Below are 17,771 nucleotides of genomic sequence, written 5' to 3' on the forward strand. Positions count from 1 at the left end.
TAGCCTTCAGTGCAACTCGATTGTCTCTTTGAAAGAAGTTCCTTTTTGTCGGCGAACAAATCAAGATAAATTGGCAACGAAACAATTAGGACCTCCCAGACCAAATTTTATAATTCAACAGGTTTCTACTAAGCAGAATCGTGAACACTGTCTACGAGAATCGAGACGACCTCATAGAATGTTTTGAAGCCATTCGGACGGGTTCATTGGGTTCATTTGACCAGCCCACCGTGAGAGAGGCATCTGGCTACGTGAGGATGCTACATGATGAAGATTTTATTTTTTTCCATGCGGCTTTTTCACAAAATCATGCCCCACGTCGACATTCTGTACCAGAAGCTACAGAAGAAGGACATCGATGCTGTCTTTATCAAACGTGCCCTCGACAGCTTCACAAGCAGTGTGCAGGCCATAAGGTAAGATTAAACAATATCATTCGATCTTTCTCAAAGCAGAGCTTTATTTGAAAATGTATGCATGAAAGGAGACTGCATTTGTGTTTGAAATTACATTATTCTCATTATATATGGCCAGTGGTGTAATCTAGCTTATTTTATATACTATGTGTACTGTACAGTGGTGCTCATAAGTGTATGAACACATTCTAAAGTTGACTAAAAAGAGGAATACAAAAATAAAAAAATCATCTTTTGGAAATTGATCTTAATGACTTAATTAAAAAAGTTGGAAAATCCAACCTTTAAGGACACCAATTTTATTTTATTTTTTATTCCTCTTTTTAGTCAACTTTAGCATGGGATCATAAGCTTATGAGCACCACTGTATACTGTGCTGAACATCCAGGCTATGTGAGACACAAAGGCTAACTTAAACACTAAAGACTTTATGCATCCCTGCCCATTTTAAGTGGAACTGAAGTATTTGTACTATACATGGATACATTGCATATACCTGTGCATCACATAGACAACAATACTGTACAACGCCAACAAACACATTGGTCTGTTTGCCTTCAGGGACTCCTCTCAACAGCAGCTGCAAGAAGCAACAGGAGCCAAAAGACCCAGAACAGCTTTGAGAGAAGAGGAGAAGCAGAGGCTGTCTGAAGAGGTCTGCAACACCATCCTGGATCACACCAAAGAAAGGTTCTCTTTCTCTGGCCACCTTGTGAGTGCTACCTTACTGCAAGCAGACATGTTTGAAAGGTACTGCCATTCATTTCCTGATGAGGCTCTGAATGCCACTGTGAATGCATACCCCATGCTGAGCAAGGCAAAGCTCAAGACAGAACTATCTCTGATCTATGAGAATCCTGAATTCAAGGGATGCTGTGGTGCACTGGCACTGTACCAGGTTCTCATGAGCTACAACCTCCTGGAGACGTTCTCTGAGACTGTGACTCTGTTGAACATCCTCATAACTACTCCCATGACAACAGCTGAAGCTGAGAGATGTTTCTCAACTTTGACACGAGTTAAGACATTCCTGCGAAATTCAATGGGCCAGGAACGTCTGAATGCACTGGCCATGCTTTCCATGGAGAGGGAACTAGTCCTCAGCATGCCTGATTTCAATGAGAAAGTCATTGAACGCTTTGCTGTATTGAAACAGAGAAGAGAACAGTTTCAGTACAAGTAATGTAGCCTCTCTCTCTCTTTGTCCCTCCCTGTCTGTCTCTTTAACACACACACGCCCAAATCAGTTCACAGTTGATGTTGTTTAAAATAGTTATTTTTCATTTTTTTTTAAATAAAAAAATAAAAAAAATCTGTTCATGTTCATTTTTACAAATCTATACAATTGGCCAGAATATGGTTGTTCATATTTACAAATCTATACAATTGGCCAGAATATGGTTGTTCATTTTTACAAAGCCATACAGATAGCTGTGTTTACCTTTTCTAGAAATTACTTTCAAATTCTGTTTTCAGGCAAAATGTCTATCACTGTTCATTTTCACAAATCTATACAAGAGGGCAGAATATGGAAGTCTATAAAAATGTCTTATTACCAATAACTTGCATCAATGTTTTCAGTAGCCTCTATCAAAAGCTCCTGCTTGCTTGTTGTGAATTATGCTCAGGTGCACATATTTCCAATTCAACCATGAGGCAAAAAATGTGGTAAAAGCTCTTGTTGATCCTGCAATCTGAACAAATACCAAGATGCTGTATTTTCAGCTGATATTTCATTTGTTTATGGAAATGCATATTGTTTATGCAGTGTTGAGGAATGTGAAAGAACACCCTTGATTATTTTTACTGTGATAACTTATTTTGATTTTGTAAGCCAACACTTTTGAGATCAGTCAATAAATGCTTCTGGTATTGACTTATATGCTGCCCCTGTCTTCATGTTGTTGCTGGACATATCTTTAAAAAAATGTGTGTAGGTCACCTAAATCATCAGAAAAATTGCCACCCCTGAGAATTTTTTCAGGAGCCGCCACTGTTTGATTAGATGATTAACGCACCATTCACATCAGCTATCATAGTCAATATAACAGTGACTGACTTGACCATCACTTTCTAGCCATCATTGACATTGAGATGAAGATGGTCAAACGTGAAAATATAAAATACATCGTGATCCTAATGGAATATAACAAAGCAATTCTGTTGTCTTTGCCTGCTTTATCTTTACAATGACAGGGGGTGCACCGTTCCTGGAGGTACTGCAATACCAGGTCGATGCGTGGAGTGGACGGAGCAAGCCCCTATTCCATCTCCCTGTTCCAAAAATCAATTTAATATATGGTCCCCAGATAGGGGACGTATCAGATATTAAACTGATAAGAACAGATTTTTTCTTTTGGAAAAGTTTTTATTTGTCAATTCCTTTAAAACAGCTCACATTTGAAATTCATTTACACACATAAAAACGGCATAAAGTGCATTAAAACCAGCATTACATTACAATTACATTTTAAAAGGTACATGTTGTTTATTTAAAACAATAAAACAATCCTATATAAAAGTACCTATTCTTGTAAAAGCCGATTACTAAAAGCCATTTAAAATGTGCATAAATGTTTTAACAAAGTAAAAACAATGTTAAGACATAAAAAGCCTGTCAAAAAGTCACTTTGTTAAAAAAGCTGTCTTCGGTCCTTTGTACAGAAACGGGGTGAGTCCTTATCGAAAAAGCCTCCTCCTGCTCTTCCTGAAACAACTCCGTACCCGTCCGTCGGGGCCCAGAGGAGACTCCTCCCCTAGGCGCATCGCCCTAGGCGCCGCAGCGCTGTCAGGCCGTGGCCGCCGGGACCTTGGGTGTTGTGGGGGACCCTTCGCCTGGGGTCGAGGCCCCCTGTCGTTCGTACCACCCCAGGGCTTCCGTGGCTACCAAAGCCACTGCCTGGGGGGTGGTCTCAACCTGTTTCCCTACCAGCAGGTTGCGGGAGGACCACAGTGCGTCCTTCAGACACGTGAGGGTGGGCCAGAGTTGTGTGAAGGCCTTTGTTGTAATAGGCCTTCGGCCCACCCCATACAGCACGAGCTGGGGCGTTAGGTCCTCCCCTGCTGGCAGGCGTGGGGAGATCAGGGGGCCTGCTTCCTTCCACAGGTCCCGTGCGGCTCTGCACTCCCAGAGCAAGTGCCTCACCGACTCTTCTTGGCCGCAGCCTGGTCGGGGGCACGCGGATGTCCTCGCCATGCCCCGGGAGTGCATAACGGCCCTGACCGGGAGGATCTCGTGGGCGACCATCCAGGACAGGTCCCGGTGCCGATTCAGCAGAGCAGGATGGGACACGTTGCGCCAAACCGTTGAGGGCTCGCCTACAGCAAGCCCGCGCACTGGACACACCGGTTCCCGTTCCTGCACGAGAGAGAGAAGAGAGCGGTGTTTAGTTAAAACAGTGGCAGGCTCCTTTTCCAGTTTAAAATGTCTTAAAAACGTTCTGAGCTGTGCATAGTGTGTGGGGAGCAGGAAAGAGACTGGGGCTCGCAGGTCGACTGGGATCAGCCTCAGAGACCTGAGGTAAGATCCCAGCCAGAACCGTGCGAGGGCCTGGGTCTTGTTGTTGACCGGGGAGGTGGCAAGAGTAAGATGTAACGCTGTATAGCGGCTGCCCAGGAACAAGTAGAGGTCAGGCAAGCCTTTCCCCCCCTTGAACCTGGGCCTCTTTACCACCTCCCTCCTCAGCCTCTCCCACTTGCTTCCCCACAAAAAATAAAACAACATCCGGTCCAGAGCTAAAAGAGTTTTTCGTGGGGGGATAAAAACAGAACTGATCAGTAAAAGGACAGGTAAAATCACAGCCTTGATGATTAAAACCTTGCCCTCCAAAGTCAGCTGTCTCAGTCCCCAAAACCCTAGTCTCTGTCTAACTGTCCCTAACGTCCCGGTCCAATTCCCACTACCACCTCCCTCCCTGTCAAATTTAACCCCTAGAACCCTAATGTCCGTCATCCTAACAGTCAGTGGTAGTCCTGTCAAGTCTGAGTCTGCCCACGGTCCGAAAAATTGGGCCTCCGTCTTGTCTCTGTTCAGTCTCGCCCCAGAGGCTCGTCCGTACCAGTCAGTCCTGTCCAGAGTCCTGTCAACAGATAAAAGGTCAGTGCATAAAATGTTGACGTCGTCCATGTAAAAAACGCACTTGGCGGTCATCCCCCCACTCCCCGGGATACCCACCCCACTGATCCGTTGGTCCCTTCTCAAGACCTGTGCCAGTGGTTCTATGCAGGCCACAAACAGGAGGGGAGATAATGGACATCCCTGACGGACGCCGCAGTGTACTCCCACTGCTCTTGACAAATGCCCATTTACAAGGATTCTGCTGGTGATGTCCCCATACAGCAATCCCACCCAAGCTAGAAACCTTTCAGGGAACCCCATTTTTTGCAGTACCTTGAAGAGGTACTGGTGCGAGACCCGATCAAAAGCTTTCTCAAAGTCTAAATTTAGGACTATAAGCCGCATGTTTCTGTCTCTCGCATAACAGATGGCATCTCTGATCAGTACTAGGCTGTCCGTGATCTTCCTTCCCGGAATGGCACAGGCTTGATCCGGGTGGATCACCTCCCCTAAAACAGAAGACATTCTGAGTGTTAAAACCTTGGTAAAAAGTTTATAGTCAAAGTTTAAAAGGGTGATCGGTCTCCAGTTTTTAAGGTCAGTCCTGTCGTTTTTCTTATGTAAAAGAGTCACTATCCCTGTTCTAAAACTGTCAGGTAGTCTGTCAAGGTGTTCAAAGTCAGTAAAAACAGTCAGAAGTTCGTCGGCTAAAACATCCCAAAAGGTCAGATAAAACTCCAAAGGGAGGCCGTCCTCCCCCGGTGATTTACCCCTTTTAAAATGTCTCAGTCCTTTGTCCAGTTCGGTCATCGTCAGGTCTTTTATTAGGTCGTCTGTGTTGGGTAAAATTCTGTCGATGTATGATAAAACCTCCTCCATTGTTTCCTCACACACATCTTTAAAACCAAACAGTTCCCCATAAAAATCCTCGACTACCTCTTTTATTCCCTCTGTGTCTGTTTTTAAAAACCCATCTTTATCCTTTAACCCTGTCATTATCCTACCCTTACTAACTATCTTCTTAAAAAAGTACCTCGTGCATTTCTCCCCCTCTTCTAATTCCCTTTCTTTACTTCTTAAAATAACCCCCTTACTCTTCTGTTCTGCTAAAAATGCCATCTCTTTCTTAACTTCTTTTATTTCCTGGTTAAAATCAAAGCCCTGTTGATTTAGGTTAAAATAACGTTCCAGTCGCTTCTGCAGTCCCAACATGCGTCTATCTTTTTCTTTACTTTTTTTCTTTCCTATCTCTCTAAAGAAGGTCCTCGTCTTACCCTTCACCATTTCCCACCACTGTGCTCGTGTGTCAAAGAAGTCCTGTAGCGTCTGCCACTGGCTGAACTGCTCCCTGTACTGGCTAACTACTCTATCATCTTCTAAAAGGGAGCAGTTCAGTTTCCAGGGCCCTCTTCCTACAGTCACACCCGAAGTTAGTGAAAGGGTGCACGTCAGCATCACGTGATCTGAGAAGAAAGCAGGGGTTATTCTAGCATCAGTTGGCGGGCAGTCGCGGGTAAACAGATAGTCAATGCGAGAGGCTCTGGTGCCGTCACCACTGGTCCAGGTGAAGCCCTCCTCTCTTGGATGCAGGGTTTTAAAACAGTCCGTTAGTTTAAAATCCCTGCACAACCCTTGCAATAAAACGCTAGACCTATCTACCTTAAAATCTTCTCCCGCTCCTCTCCTATCTGCTCTACTTAAAACACAGTTAAAATCCCCACCCACCACTAGAGGATCCCTCCCCAGCATGTGGGACTGCAGGTCCTCTAAAAGTGCGCACCGGTCATGTTTGTTATTAAAACCATATATATTCAGCATGTTAAAATCCCTCCCCATAAAAGTACATTTGGCTAAAAGAGCACGTCCCCCAACCACCACTGTGCTCCCCTTCACCACCACCTGTGGATTCTTAAATAAAATAGCAACACCATCGTTTTTGTTAAAATTGGATCCACTCCAAATGGAGGGCCCATGCTGCCACTTCTCCTCCCATTTCCTGTAGGAGGTTAAAAATGGTAGACCACACTCCTGCAATAAAAACACATCTGAATTAAAACTTTCTAAAAAGGATAAAACAGATTGTGCTCTTAACTCGGTCTTGATGCTCCTTACATTTATGGTGGTGATGTTAAAAGCCATAAAAGAGGTTAGTAAAAACAGTGCTAAAAAGAAAAGAAGGCATTAAAACAGTTTAAAAGGGGTTATTTTTTAGAAGCTGTCTCTCTCTCCCTGCGGGGTAAGGGGGGATGGCAGGGAGAGGAGGTAAAAACAGGGTTTAAAAACGATTCTTGGTTGGGGGAGTTTGATGGGAAGACCCTGGACTCATCCTCCCCCTGGGAGCTCTCCCACTCCAACTTCCCCTTTTTTTCCTCGCCCTGTTCGGGGTCGGAGAGCTCCTCAGCGTTTCTCTTCCTTAGGGGAAGGTGTTCGCCCAGGGTCTCTCCCACCTCTCCCACACTCTCCTCGCTTGACAGTGTCGTTTCCGACACTGTCATCATGCTGTCCGACCCACTTGGGGAGCTCTCACTCAACATTTCTCCAGAGCCGTCTTTCTCAGCCCTTTCTCCTTCAGAGGTCGCTTCAGTCTGGGGCGGGGGGGTTGGGGTGGGGAGGGTTTTTGCCTCCACTCCCACTTCTCCCACCACCGCACCTTCCGCGCACTCCACCTTATCTACCACTTCCTCCACTACTGCCACCACTTCCTCAACAACCGCCACCACCACCTCCTCTACCACCTCCTCCACTACCGCTACCTTGGCAACTGCCGCTTCCTTCTTCTGGCGCTCGGAAGCCCGGTCCGCAGCCGCCGCCTCCATCCTGCCAGCCCTGACCTTATTGGCCCAGGAGGAGGGGCAGCTGCGGATGAGGTGGGACCGCTCGCCACAGAGGTTGCATGACCTTCCGTTCGTGCACTCCTCGTAGCGATGGCCCACCTCCCGGCACTTCATACAGACCACCTTGTCACAGGCGTCTGCTAGGTGGCCATGTTCACCACACTTACGACACAGCTTTGGCTGGTCTTGGTAGTGAACATGGCCCCTGTTCTCTCCGAGGACTATGGTGGATGGGATGGCTTTCAACCCACCATAGCCCCCGGGATCCTCCCTCTGCTGGACAGTGACCCTCCAGGCCCCTGTCCATATCCCATCGGGATCCTTCACCTGGGTCAGGGGCCCCTTCACGTTGCAGTACCTGCCCAGCCATACTGCAACGTCCTCCGGTTGTACCATCTCATTGTACATACGGACAATAACAGTTTTGATGCTATTGTCCGTCAGCTTGATCACCTCGACACCAGCTATGCTAAGCTAACAGGGCCTACCAATTCCCAGGACACAAAAACAAACTACCTAGCACAGCACCCAACTAAACTTATCAACAATAGGGAAAGACTGTGGGGGGAAGGGGTTTAAACTAAACACAAAAGGACACGAGGGGAGGATGGGAAAAATAAAAAACACACCAAACAAACAAATTTACAGGGGCTAGGAGGCTAGCAGGCCGCACTAGCAAGTCAGACTAAACTGACAAGCTAGCAGGCCGGGTGCTAAAACCTCCCAGTTGACAAAACAAACAAACAAACAAACAAACAAGAGGGACACAAGGGAAGGATGGGAAATATAATACAAAAAACACACCAAACAAACAATGTACAAGGGCTAGGAGGCTAGCAGGCCGTGCTAGCAAGTCAGTCTAAGCTAACAAGCTAGCAGGCTGGATGCTAAACCTCCCGAATGACAAAACAAACAAGAGGGAAAAAATTGGTATAAAACGAGGGAAATAATATGGATGGGGTGACAGGACACAGAAAAAACAAACAAATACTCACAAGACAAGCCAAATTGAGGGGCGAGGAAGGCTAGCAGGCCTCACCAGCAGGCCAGACTAAGCTAACCAGCTAGCAGGCCGGCCAGCCAACAAAATGGCCCCCCAAGTGAACACAAAAGTCAATAAACAAAAAACCAAGACAAGGGAAAGTTCAGGGGATGGAAATACAATTTGAGGGGGTATGGATGGGTTACAGGGGGGGGTACAATACGAACAGAAAGGAACAAACAATGCCTGCCAAGCCTAAGGGGCGAGGAGGCTAGCAGGCCAGCCAAGCTAAAAGCTAGACAGGCCGGCTAGCCAGCAAGCCAACCAAGCTAGCAAACACAAACAGAAAACAAAGGGGTGAAACTAAAGGGAAACTAGGGCTACAAGAGGATGGGGAAACACAAAGAACAACAAATAAGAGAGATAAGAATAACAAAAGAAACAACAACGAGCAAACACAGAACAGATAATATTTTTTTGGTGGTTTTTTTCTAAAGTAAACACAAAAAACACACAACAACAACAAGCTAACACAAGAAAATAAGTAAATAAAGAAAGGAAGAAAACACTTAACTCACCCTACAGATGCTGGTGCACCTGTAGTCCACCACCAAACCACCACCTACCAGGACAAAAAACAATAGTGAAACAGAAAAAACTATTTTTAACAAAAGCACAATTTGCTGATCACTTCTCAAAATCAAGCCCAGTAAAATACTACACTTGATCTTAGCCAAAAGGCCGAGAAGCGATACCGCAATGCTTTCGGGAGGAAGGTGCCGTTCTCGGGCACGTCATATTCGATGACGTTTACACAAAACGTAGCTCTGTAAACTGTCCGCCAAATATCAAAGATAATGATTTAAAGAAAATCGTGTCATAGATTGGGAGTTGATCAACGTTGGGAATAACCACTTTTGACTGTTACAAAGTAACAAATTGGTAGGTTCGGAAGTCACGTGGTCATCTGACCTCCAATCGGAAATGACAGAAAGTGTTTATAAATTAAATCCAGATTAACAGCTAAATCGGAATAATAATATATGAAATACGGGTGGGGGAATCAATTTAGAGATAATAATATATACATAACATTTGATCTTATATCACATATCTCTGGTAGCGTTGATGCCACAAGGGAACTGAAGCAATTGTCCACTTGGTGGCGCAAGTGTTCCACCGACCGTCGCGTTTTCCAAGCAGTCCTGTGTGGTCCATCCAACTACATTTGAATGTTGAACCACTTGACTTCAATACATCATCAACGCAAATAATATGAACAATAAAAATAGCCTGTCTTTATTTTATATGTCGGTAGAGCCTTGTACGATAAGACCACGGTGAAGAGGCCTTCATAAAGTTGCCCTCCTAAATTACTAGAGGCCAAACTTCAAAGATGTCCATGGCACTGGACTGCAGTAAGAGCTATGCCTACAGTGCGGCCTACGGAGCGGTCCTGGTGTATGGTCCTGGCTGCCTAAATGTTCCCTCCACATAATAAACTGTACAAACATGGCACTTTAGAGGGTTACTTTTACAATTAGCCTTACTCAGTCACTACTTCATATCATGGACATAAAATACCATTAGGCCTAATGAAGATACCGTATATGTAAGTTATTTAGTTGGTGTCTTGTGAATCAACTGGTATGCGCAATAGGGTTTAATATTTCCCCGGTGTTTTACAAATGTTCCATCCCGAGAATAAATCACTTTTCTCCTGCTGTGTGAGACTGCTGTCTCCTGGCTATCAGCCCTGTCTCTGTGTTTGACCAAAACTGGCTCTCCTTCAGCGCCATGGAGTGCACAGGTATTACGGTTGCTGTCCTTTCAGCACCACAAGCCTTTCACATTTGATGTGACACTGTTTTTGTCTCTATTGGTGATAGTGTGATAGTGGTGCTGGCTACCATTAGCTGTGCAAACAGTGCATTATGTTCAAATCAAATTGTATTGGTCAAATATACATATTTAGCAGATGCTATTGCGGGTGTAGCGAAATGCTTGTGTTTCTAGCACCAACAGTGAAGTAGTATCTAACAATTCACAACAATACACACAATACACTCAAATCTAAAAGTAAAAGAATGGATTGAAGAAATATATAAATATTAGGATGAGCAACGTCGGTGTGGCATAAACTAAAATACAGTAGAATAGAATACAGTATATATATATATGTGATGAGCAAAGCAAAAATATGTAAACATTATTAAAGTGACTAGTGTTTCATTATTAAAGTGGCCATTGATTCCAAGTCTATATATGTAGGGCAGTAGCCTCTAAGCTGCAGGGTTGCGTAACCGGGTGGAAGCCGGCTAGTGATGGCAGGTGAGTTACTGCCGCTCTGATATCCAAAAGTTATTTCCGGCTGTAATGTAATAACACAAAAAAAATACTGGCCAAATAATGTAAGAAATACTGCAAAGTTGCTTAGGAGCTAGAAGCAGAGCTGCCATATCTGTCGGCGCCATCTTCAAAATTCTATGTGTCATGTTGTGTCCATGCGGGTTCTGTCTGTGTGCGCGGCAGCCCGAAGCGCGACCTGTTTGATTCATTCATAATGTCATCAAAAAGCATTGCTCCTCCTTCACGAGAACTAGAATGGGCCGACTACATAATATATAATGTCTGGCGTATTAAGTGATGCTATGTTTTCTGTTATTTTCATGACATTTTTTTTGATTCAACGTATTGGTAGATTTTTGGTCCCTCTGAAGGCCTAGGTCCTATAGTCACGGTTCGCTACTGGATCTAAGTGAAGGATTAAATTAAACCTGGCCAGAGGCAGGTTTAACTTCAGATTAATGGATGTTGGCCCCCAGGTTGACCTTGGCAATGAGAGAAAATGGATTACCTGGACTATTTCAATGATCTCAGAACAATTAGTGTTTTATCTGCTATCTACTTCTTTTGATTATTTCTCAAGTGGATGTAAATTCTGGTGTAGGCAATCATATGAAAGGTGGAATTATTTAATATCATGTTATATTAGTAATACAAATAATAACAATGTATCAAAAGGAACAATGTATTTATACCTCTATATTTTATATTTTATTATGAATTCGTTTTACTAGCCATTTACCAAACGTATTAATGTGTTGATAATTTATTTTAAATATTGATAATGCTTTTAATATATATACAGTACCAGTCAAAAGTTTGGACACACCTACTAATTCCAGGGTATGCAGAAGATAGCCTTATTTGGTAAAAGACCAAGTCCATATTATGGCAAGAACAGCTCAAATAATCAAAGAGAAACGACAGTCCATCATTACTTTAAGACATGAAGGTCAGTCAATCCTGAAAATATGAAGAACTTTGAAAGTTTCTTCAAGTGCAGTCGCAAAAACCATCAAGCGATATGTTGAAACTGGCTCTCGTGAGTACCGCCACAGGAAAGGGGAAGACCCAGAGTTACCTCTGCTGCAGAGGATAAGTTCATTAGAGTTCCCAGCCTCAGAAATTGCAGCCCAAATAAGTGCTTCACAGAGTTCAAGTAACAGACACATCTCAACATCAACTGTTCAGAGGAGAGTGCGTGAATCAGGCTGAGGAAGCTATTGCAGTGGATGCCCCTCAGCCTGTTGAGATACAAAATGTTGTTCGCTATTTTAGGGATACTGATACACTGATTGTAAAGAAGGTGGATTTTGTGATATTTATTGCGCAAGTGAGTATTTATACTGCCCAAACGAACAAGAAGTCTAAGAAACTGGACATACTGTAATTGTATGTGCGGCTGAATGGTTTTTTGAGTCTTCAGGAATTAACAGCCGAAGCGTTGCAGGGAATCCTGACTGAAGATGTTCCCCCTCCCAGGCCCCTGAGTCGGGATGTGATTTGGATTGGACTGGGACTGAAGATGTTCCCCCTCCCAGGCCCCTGAGTCTGTGTAGGGATGTGATTTGGATTGGACTGGGACTGAAGATGTTCCCCCTCCCAGGCCCCTGAGTCTGTGTAGGGATGTGATTTGGATTGGACTGGGACTGAAGATGTTCCCCCTCCCAGGCCCCTGAGTCGGGATGTGATTTGGATTGGACTGGGACTGAAGATGTTCCCCCTCCCAGGCCCCTGAGTCGGGATGTGATTTGGATTGGACTGGGACTGAAGGAGTCGGTTGTTTTTTTTGTTGATCTGTTTTTGTATTTTGTGTGATGACGTGAGTCCCCCCCTTGTATTTTTTCTCCAGTTTACTAACCATACAGTAGGTTGTGGCAGACAGATGATGAATGATTAATGGCCGTATGAGCTCTTATAAGGTCCTTACTACTGAATAGTGTCAGTTCACATTACATTTGTGTGAACGTCATTATACCAGAGAATAATAATTAATTAGTTCATCAGCCCCAATAGATGTTGCTATGGTTACAGGTGCAAAGCTTATGGGCGTGTGGCAGCAGTGTGTTGGAGGGATATTCGTCCCGTGTAGCTCAGTTGGTAGAGCATGGCGTTTGCAACGCCAGGGTTGTGGGTTCGATTCCCACGGGGGACCAGTATTTAAAAAATATATGCACTCACTAACTAAGTCGCTCTGGATAAGAGCGTCTGCTAAATGACTAAAATGTAAATATTCCTAGGTGTGAGAAGTGTGCAGAAGGGGCATGAGACAAATAACTGTGTCGTTTAGTAGTATCAGGAGAATAAGTGTTTTATTTGTACGGGTGCCCATGGTAGAGACAGGTTAGGGTTAGAGGAGTGCAGGGGGTGTAGTATGCTGAAGCAGTGAAGAAAGTAGAGGAGGACGGATCAAGGGGGAGGGATCCTGAGAGGATCCGTGTGAGGTCTGTGCCAGCACAGAGGGATAGGCCAACGAGTGATGTAAGGTTGGCTTCTTAACGTTCATAGCAATGGTTATCAACTGTACTGCAGAGATGGAACGTAAATCACAGAATATAAATGTTGTGGTGGCAGCTGCAGAGAAGTATTTGGGTATACGAGATCTGATTTCAGAAGAGTTACAGGGTGTGTTGAGGGGTGGTGTCCCGCCTTCCCATTCCGTTGGCATGGTGCAGGAGCAGATAGGGTCAAAGTAGTGGAATGGGGTAGTGTGTTTTTAATTAGTGTAGAGTTAGTTGGAAAGTTGTTTTTTTGGGGGGGGTGTATATTTTCTTTTTTTGTGTAGTAATTTTTTCCCCATTTTGAATGACAAACTATAATGTATATATATTATAGTCCAGCTGGGGGCGGTAATGCAACATATTTGATGCCAACCGCCGTTAAACTCCAAAGGAGAAGAATAAATCGTTTCCGGGCAGGCGCAAACCATTCTTCAGAATGTAGAAAGCGCCAGAACTGTGCTGTCAAGAGGATAACCTTTGTGTCTGTTTGTATTTATTACTACAGGTATGTAATAGCACGTTTAAACTTTCTAATGTCGGAAGAACATGTCATAACATGCTAGTTAACAAATCTATCAAGATATTACCACGTTTGGTGATGGTTGCTATGTGTTGTTTTTGTGTCAAACCGAGTGATTGAAGAACGCGAACAAATATTTTACAAGTCACATAGCTAGAGATTTGGGGTTTGTCTTTTTGAAAGTACTGTACGTCAGTTCAAGGTAATTTAATACAGAATCAATTATCTTGAGATTTAATTGAGATGTTATTGTTTTTGTGTAAAAGAAGTCTCACGAGCTGGTAAAATGGCGTCGTCTACTGTCTGCGTTTAATGATATGACACACAATAGCACCAACAATTGTAATCAGTTAAGAAAAAGACACATGTGAATGTGATTCTTATACGAAAATCTGTGCTTTTCTCCTAAACAACTGCTATTTGCACAATTTTCTAATGATGATAGAGAAAAATGTAGCATGTTCAGTCTCCACTGTTTTGTAAGGATTGATAATCTGCAATCAGAATAGAAATACCTCTTACCAGTAGCAGTACATGGGTAACATCACTGCGGAAGCCAAAAACACATTACAACCTATGTGTTGTGATAATTGGGTTGTTTGAGCTATAACCTATTAGTTCATATGCCTTGCCACTGGGATATTATGGATGATTTTCTATATATGGATGATTTTCTAGTACATATGTTGTAGAATTAAACACCTATATGCCTTAAATGCTTATGGATTGAGAACCAGTTGAAGGGTTAAAACAGAGCAGAGACATTTCTTTAGTGCAAACTCTATGCTTTTGATAACTCCCTGCAGCTGGTCTGGGTATGTCAATGACATGTGATGGAGATACAACGCCTCGTGGTGGCTGTGTGGAGATTGGAGTAACAATGGAACTAGTGTTATCATTAGTTTGTGCTTATGACCTGACACATAGCCACATGCACATAATCTCAAGGGTCCTGATTTCTCTAAGTGGGGCTTCTGTCTCTTATTAGTGGCGTGACTCAAAAGATTATATACATACGTACGTTAAAGAACAATCACACTCTGTATTGACTATATTCACTATCCAGGCATGCATCTGGAGTACAAAGTATCAATCATGTAATTCTGTTTTACCTTTATTATTTCATAACACATTATAAAACATATCAATTAATACTTAAACATGGTTTAAACATGTCATCCGTAACCCATTCTCAACCACATACATCTAAGCATTTATCATTTACCATCCTCCCTGGCCCTTGAGATTATGTGCATGTGGCCATGTGTCAGGTCATAAGGTCATAAGCACAAACAAATGATAACACTAGTTCCACACAGCCATCACGAGGAGTTGTATCTCCATCACGTGTCATTGACATATCCAGACCAGCTGCAGGGAGTTTATGAAAAACACATAAATGTCTCTGCTCTGTATTATCCCTTCAACTGGTTCTCAATCCATAAACATTTTAAGGCATATAGGTGTTTAATTCTACAACATATGTACTTGAAAATCGTCTATAGTATTCAGACCCCTTGACTTTTTCGACATTTTGTTACGTTACAGCCTTATTGTAAAATGTCTTAAATTGTTTTTTTCCCTCATCAATCTACACACAATACCCCATGATGACAAAGCAAAAAACAACAACAACTGAACAATCACATTTCCATAAGTATTCAGACCCTTTACTCAGTACTTTGTTTAAGCACCGTTGGCAGTGATTACAGCCAAAGTCTTAATGTATATGACGCTACAAGCTTGGCACACCTGTATTTGGGGAGTTTCTCCCATTCCTCTCTGCAGATCCTCTCAAGCTCTGTCAGGTTGGATGGGGTGCGTCGCTGCACAGCTATTTTCAGGTCTCCAGAGATGTTCGATTGGGTTTAAGTCCCGGCTCTGGCTGGGCCACTCAAGGACATTCAGAGACTTGTCCCGAAGCCACTCCTGCGTTGTCTTGGCTGTGTGCTTAAGGTCGTTGTCCTGTTGGAAGGTGAACCTTCGCCCCGGTCTTGAGGTCCTGAGCGTACTGGAGGAGGTTTTCATCAAGGATCTCTCTGTACTTTGCTCCAATCATCTTTCCCTTGATCCTGACTAGGCTCCCAGTCCCTGCCGCTGAACAACATCCCCGCAGCATAATGCTTCCACCACCATGCTTCACCATAAGGATGGTGCCAGGTTTCCTCCAGACGTGATGCTTGTCATTCAGGCCAAGAAGTTCAATCTTGGTTTCATCAGACCAGAGTATCTTGTTTCTCATGGTCCGAGTCCTTTAGGTGCCTTTTGGCAAACTCCAAGAGGGCTGTCATGTGCCTTTTGCTGAGGAGTGGCTTCCGTCTGGCCACTCTACCATAAAGGCCTGATTGGTGGAGTGCTGAAGAGATGGTTGTCCTTCTGGAAGGTTCTCACATTTCCATAGAGGAACTCTGGAGCTCTGTCAGAGTGACCATCATGTTCTTGGTCACCTATATAGACAGTTGTGTGACTTTCCAAATAATCTCCAATCAATTGAATTTACCACAGTTGGACTCCAATTAAGTTTTAGAAACATCTCAAGGATGATCAATGGAAACAGGATCCACCTGAGCTCAATTTCGAGTCTCATAGCAAATGTTGTAAAAACTTATGTAAACAAGGTATTTCTGCTGTTTTTATTTTTAATACATTTGCAAAAATGTCTAAGAAACTGTTTTCACTTTGTCATTATGAGGTATTGTGTGTAGATTGATGAGGATTTTTTTTATTTAATCCATTTCAGAATAAGGCTGTAATGAATCAAATTGTGGAAAAAGTAAAGGGGTCTGAGTACTTTCCTAATGCACTGTACATACCCAAAAGTGGACCTAGAAGTTTGTCCTTAAATATCTATTGGGAGCCCATCTGGACCTTCCGCTTTACCTCCCTTCATATCGAAAATAGCAGCAGATATTTCAACACCATCCAATTCATTTTCCAGATCCAATTTAGTGTCTTCTGAAGTAGAGGGAAAATCAAGACCTGACTAGTTCAGTTCTCAGGAGATTCAGAGTTGTAAAGTGTGTTGTAGTAGGAAGCAAATGTTTGGTTTATTTCTACAGGATCCATTGATAATTGTCCTTGTAAATTATGAATTGCATTAAAGGCTGAATTTTACTTCTTACTGTGCCAGGCCAGCAATTTACCAGGTTTTTCACCTTGATCATAGAAGGACTGTTTCAGCCTAGTTAAGCTGTTTGCAGCCTTAGAGGTGGGAAGTTCTTCATACTGAGCTTTAAGACCAAATCATTCCTTGTTTACTTCTACTGAGTTATCCAAAAAAGCTTCCCTCTCCAATTCTCTCATTTTGCTATCCGTCTCTCATTTTCTGATTTATTAGATTTGAAACTGGTAAAACGTATAATTTGCCCTGAAATATGTGCTTTGAAAGCCTCCCATCTGGTACTCGCTGACGTTTGGTCAGTGTTCAATGTCAAATAAACATCTATAGGCACTCCAACGTAATGTAAGAAGTCTGGGTCCTTTAACCATCTGGGATGCAAGCGCTACTTGAGGATCCTTTTACTAGTTTTGTATCCCTATAGAATAATCACACAAGGGAATGGTCATTCAAAACAATAGTATCATATCCATTTCCTGCTACATTGGGAAGCAATGAGCAAGAAACTAAAAAGTAGTCTACATGAGAATATGATTTAAATGTTGACAAGTAACATGAATACTCCCTTTTACTCGGGTTCTGAGTCCTCCAAGGTTCACATAGATTTAAGTCCTGAATTAAATGCTGTAATTTCTTTCTACTCTGCGAGTGGGAAGTGTCTAAACCAGAGGAACGATCTAGATGAGGATCATGAGTGCAATTAAAGTCCTCTGCCATTAGGACCTTACCAGGAATGGAGGCTATCAATAGAAATACATTCTCAAAGAATTTGGGATTATCATCATTAGGACCATAAACATTAACCAGATTAATATGCTCATTCAAAAGAGTTCCCTGTATCAAAATGTATCTACCAGCTGTATCAGTTATAATAGTATCCACTTGAAACGGAACAGATTAGTGAATTAAAACCATAACACCATGAGAATGAGAGGAGAAACAGGATGCTATTACTTGCCCTTGTCATCTCCTGCATACTTTAAGTAGCTCATCCTTC

General features: G+C 43.1%; 1 protein-coding gene across 1 annotated transcript; it reads right to left on the bottom strand.

Annotated features, from left to right (window-relative positions):
* Nucleotides 1–2,915: 2,915 nt before the first annotated feature.
* Nucleotides 2,916–9,047, bottom strand: LOC311124075 (uncharacterized protein). The gene is made up of 2 exons (XM_084198290.1): nt 8,868–9,047; nt 2,916–3,774 (listed from the first exon to the last, which is right to left on the bottom strand). The coding sequence occupies exon 2, from the start codon at nt 3,661–3,663 to the stop codon at nt 3,205–3,207; it is 459 nt and encodes a 152-aa protein (XP_084054416.1). The 5' UTR covers nt 3,664–3,774; nt 8,868–9,047; the 3' UTR covers nt 2,916–3,204.
* Nucleotides 9,048–17,771: the final 8,724 nt, after the last annotated feature.

This window comes from Coregonus lavaretus (genome assembly GCF_964263955.1).
Source record: "Coregonus lavaretus genome assembly, contig: HAP1_SCAFFOLD_54, whole genome shotgun sequence".
Lineage (NCBI taxonomy): Eukaryota > Metazoa > Chordata > Actinopteri > Salmoniformes > Salmonidae > Coregonus > Coregonus lavaretus.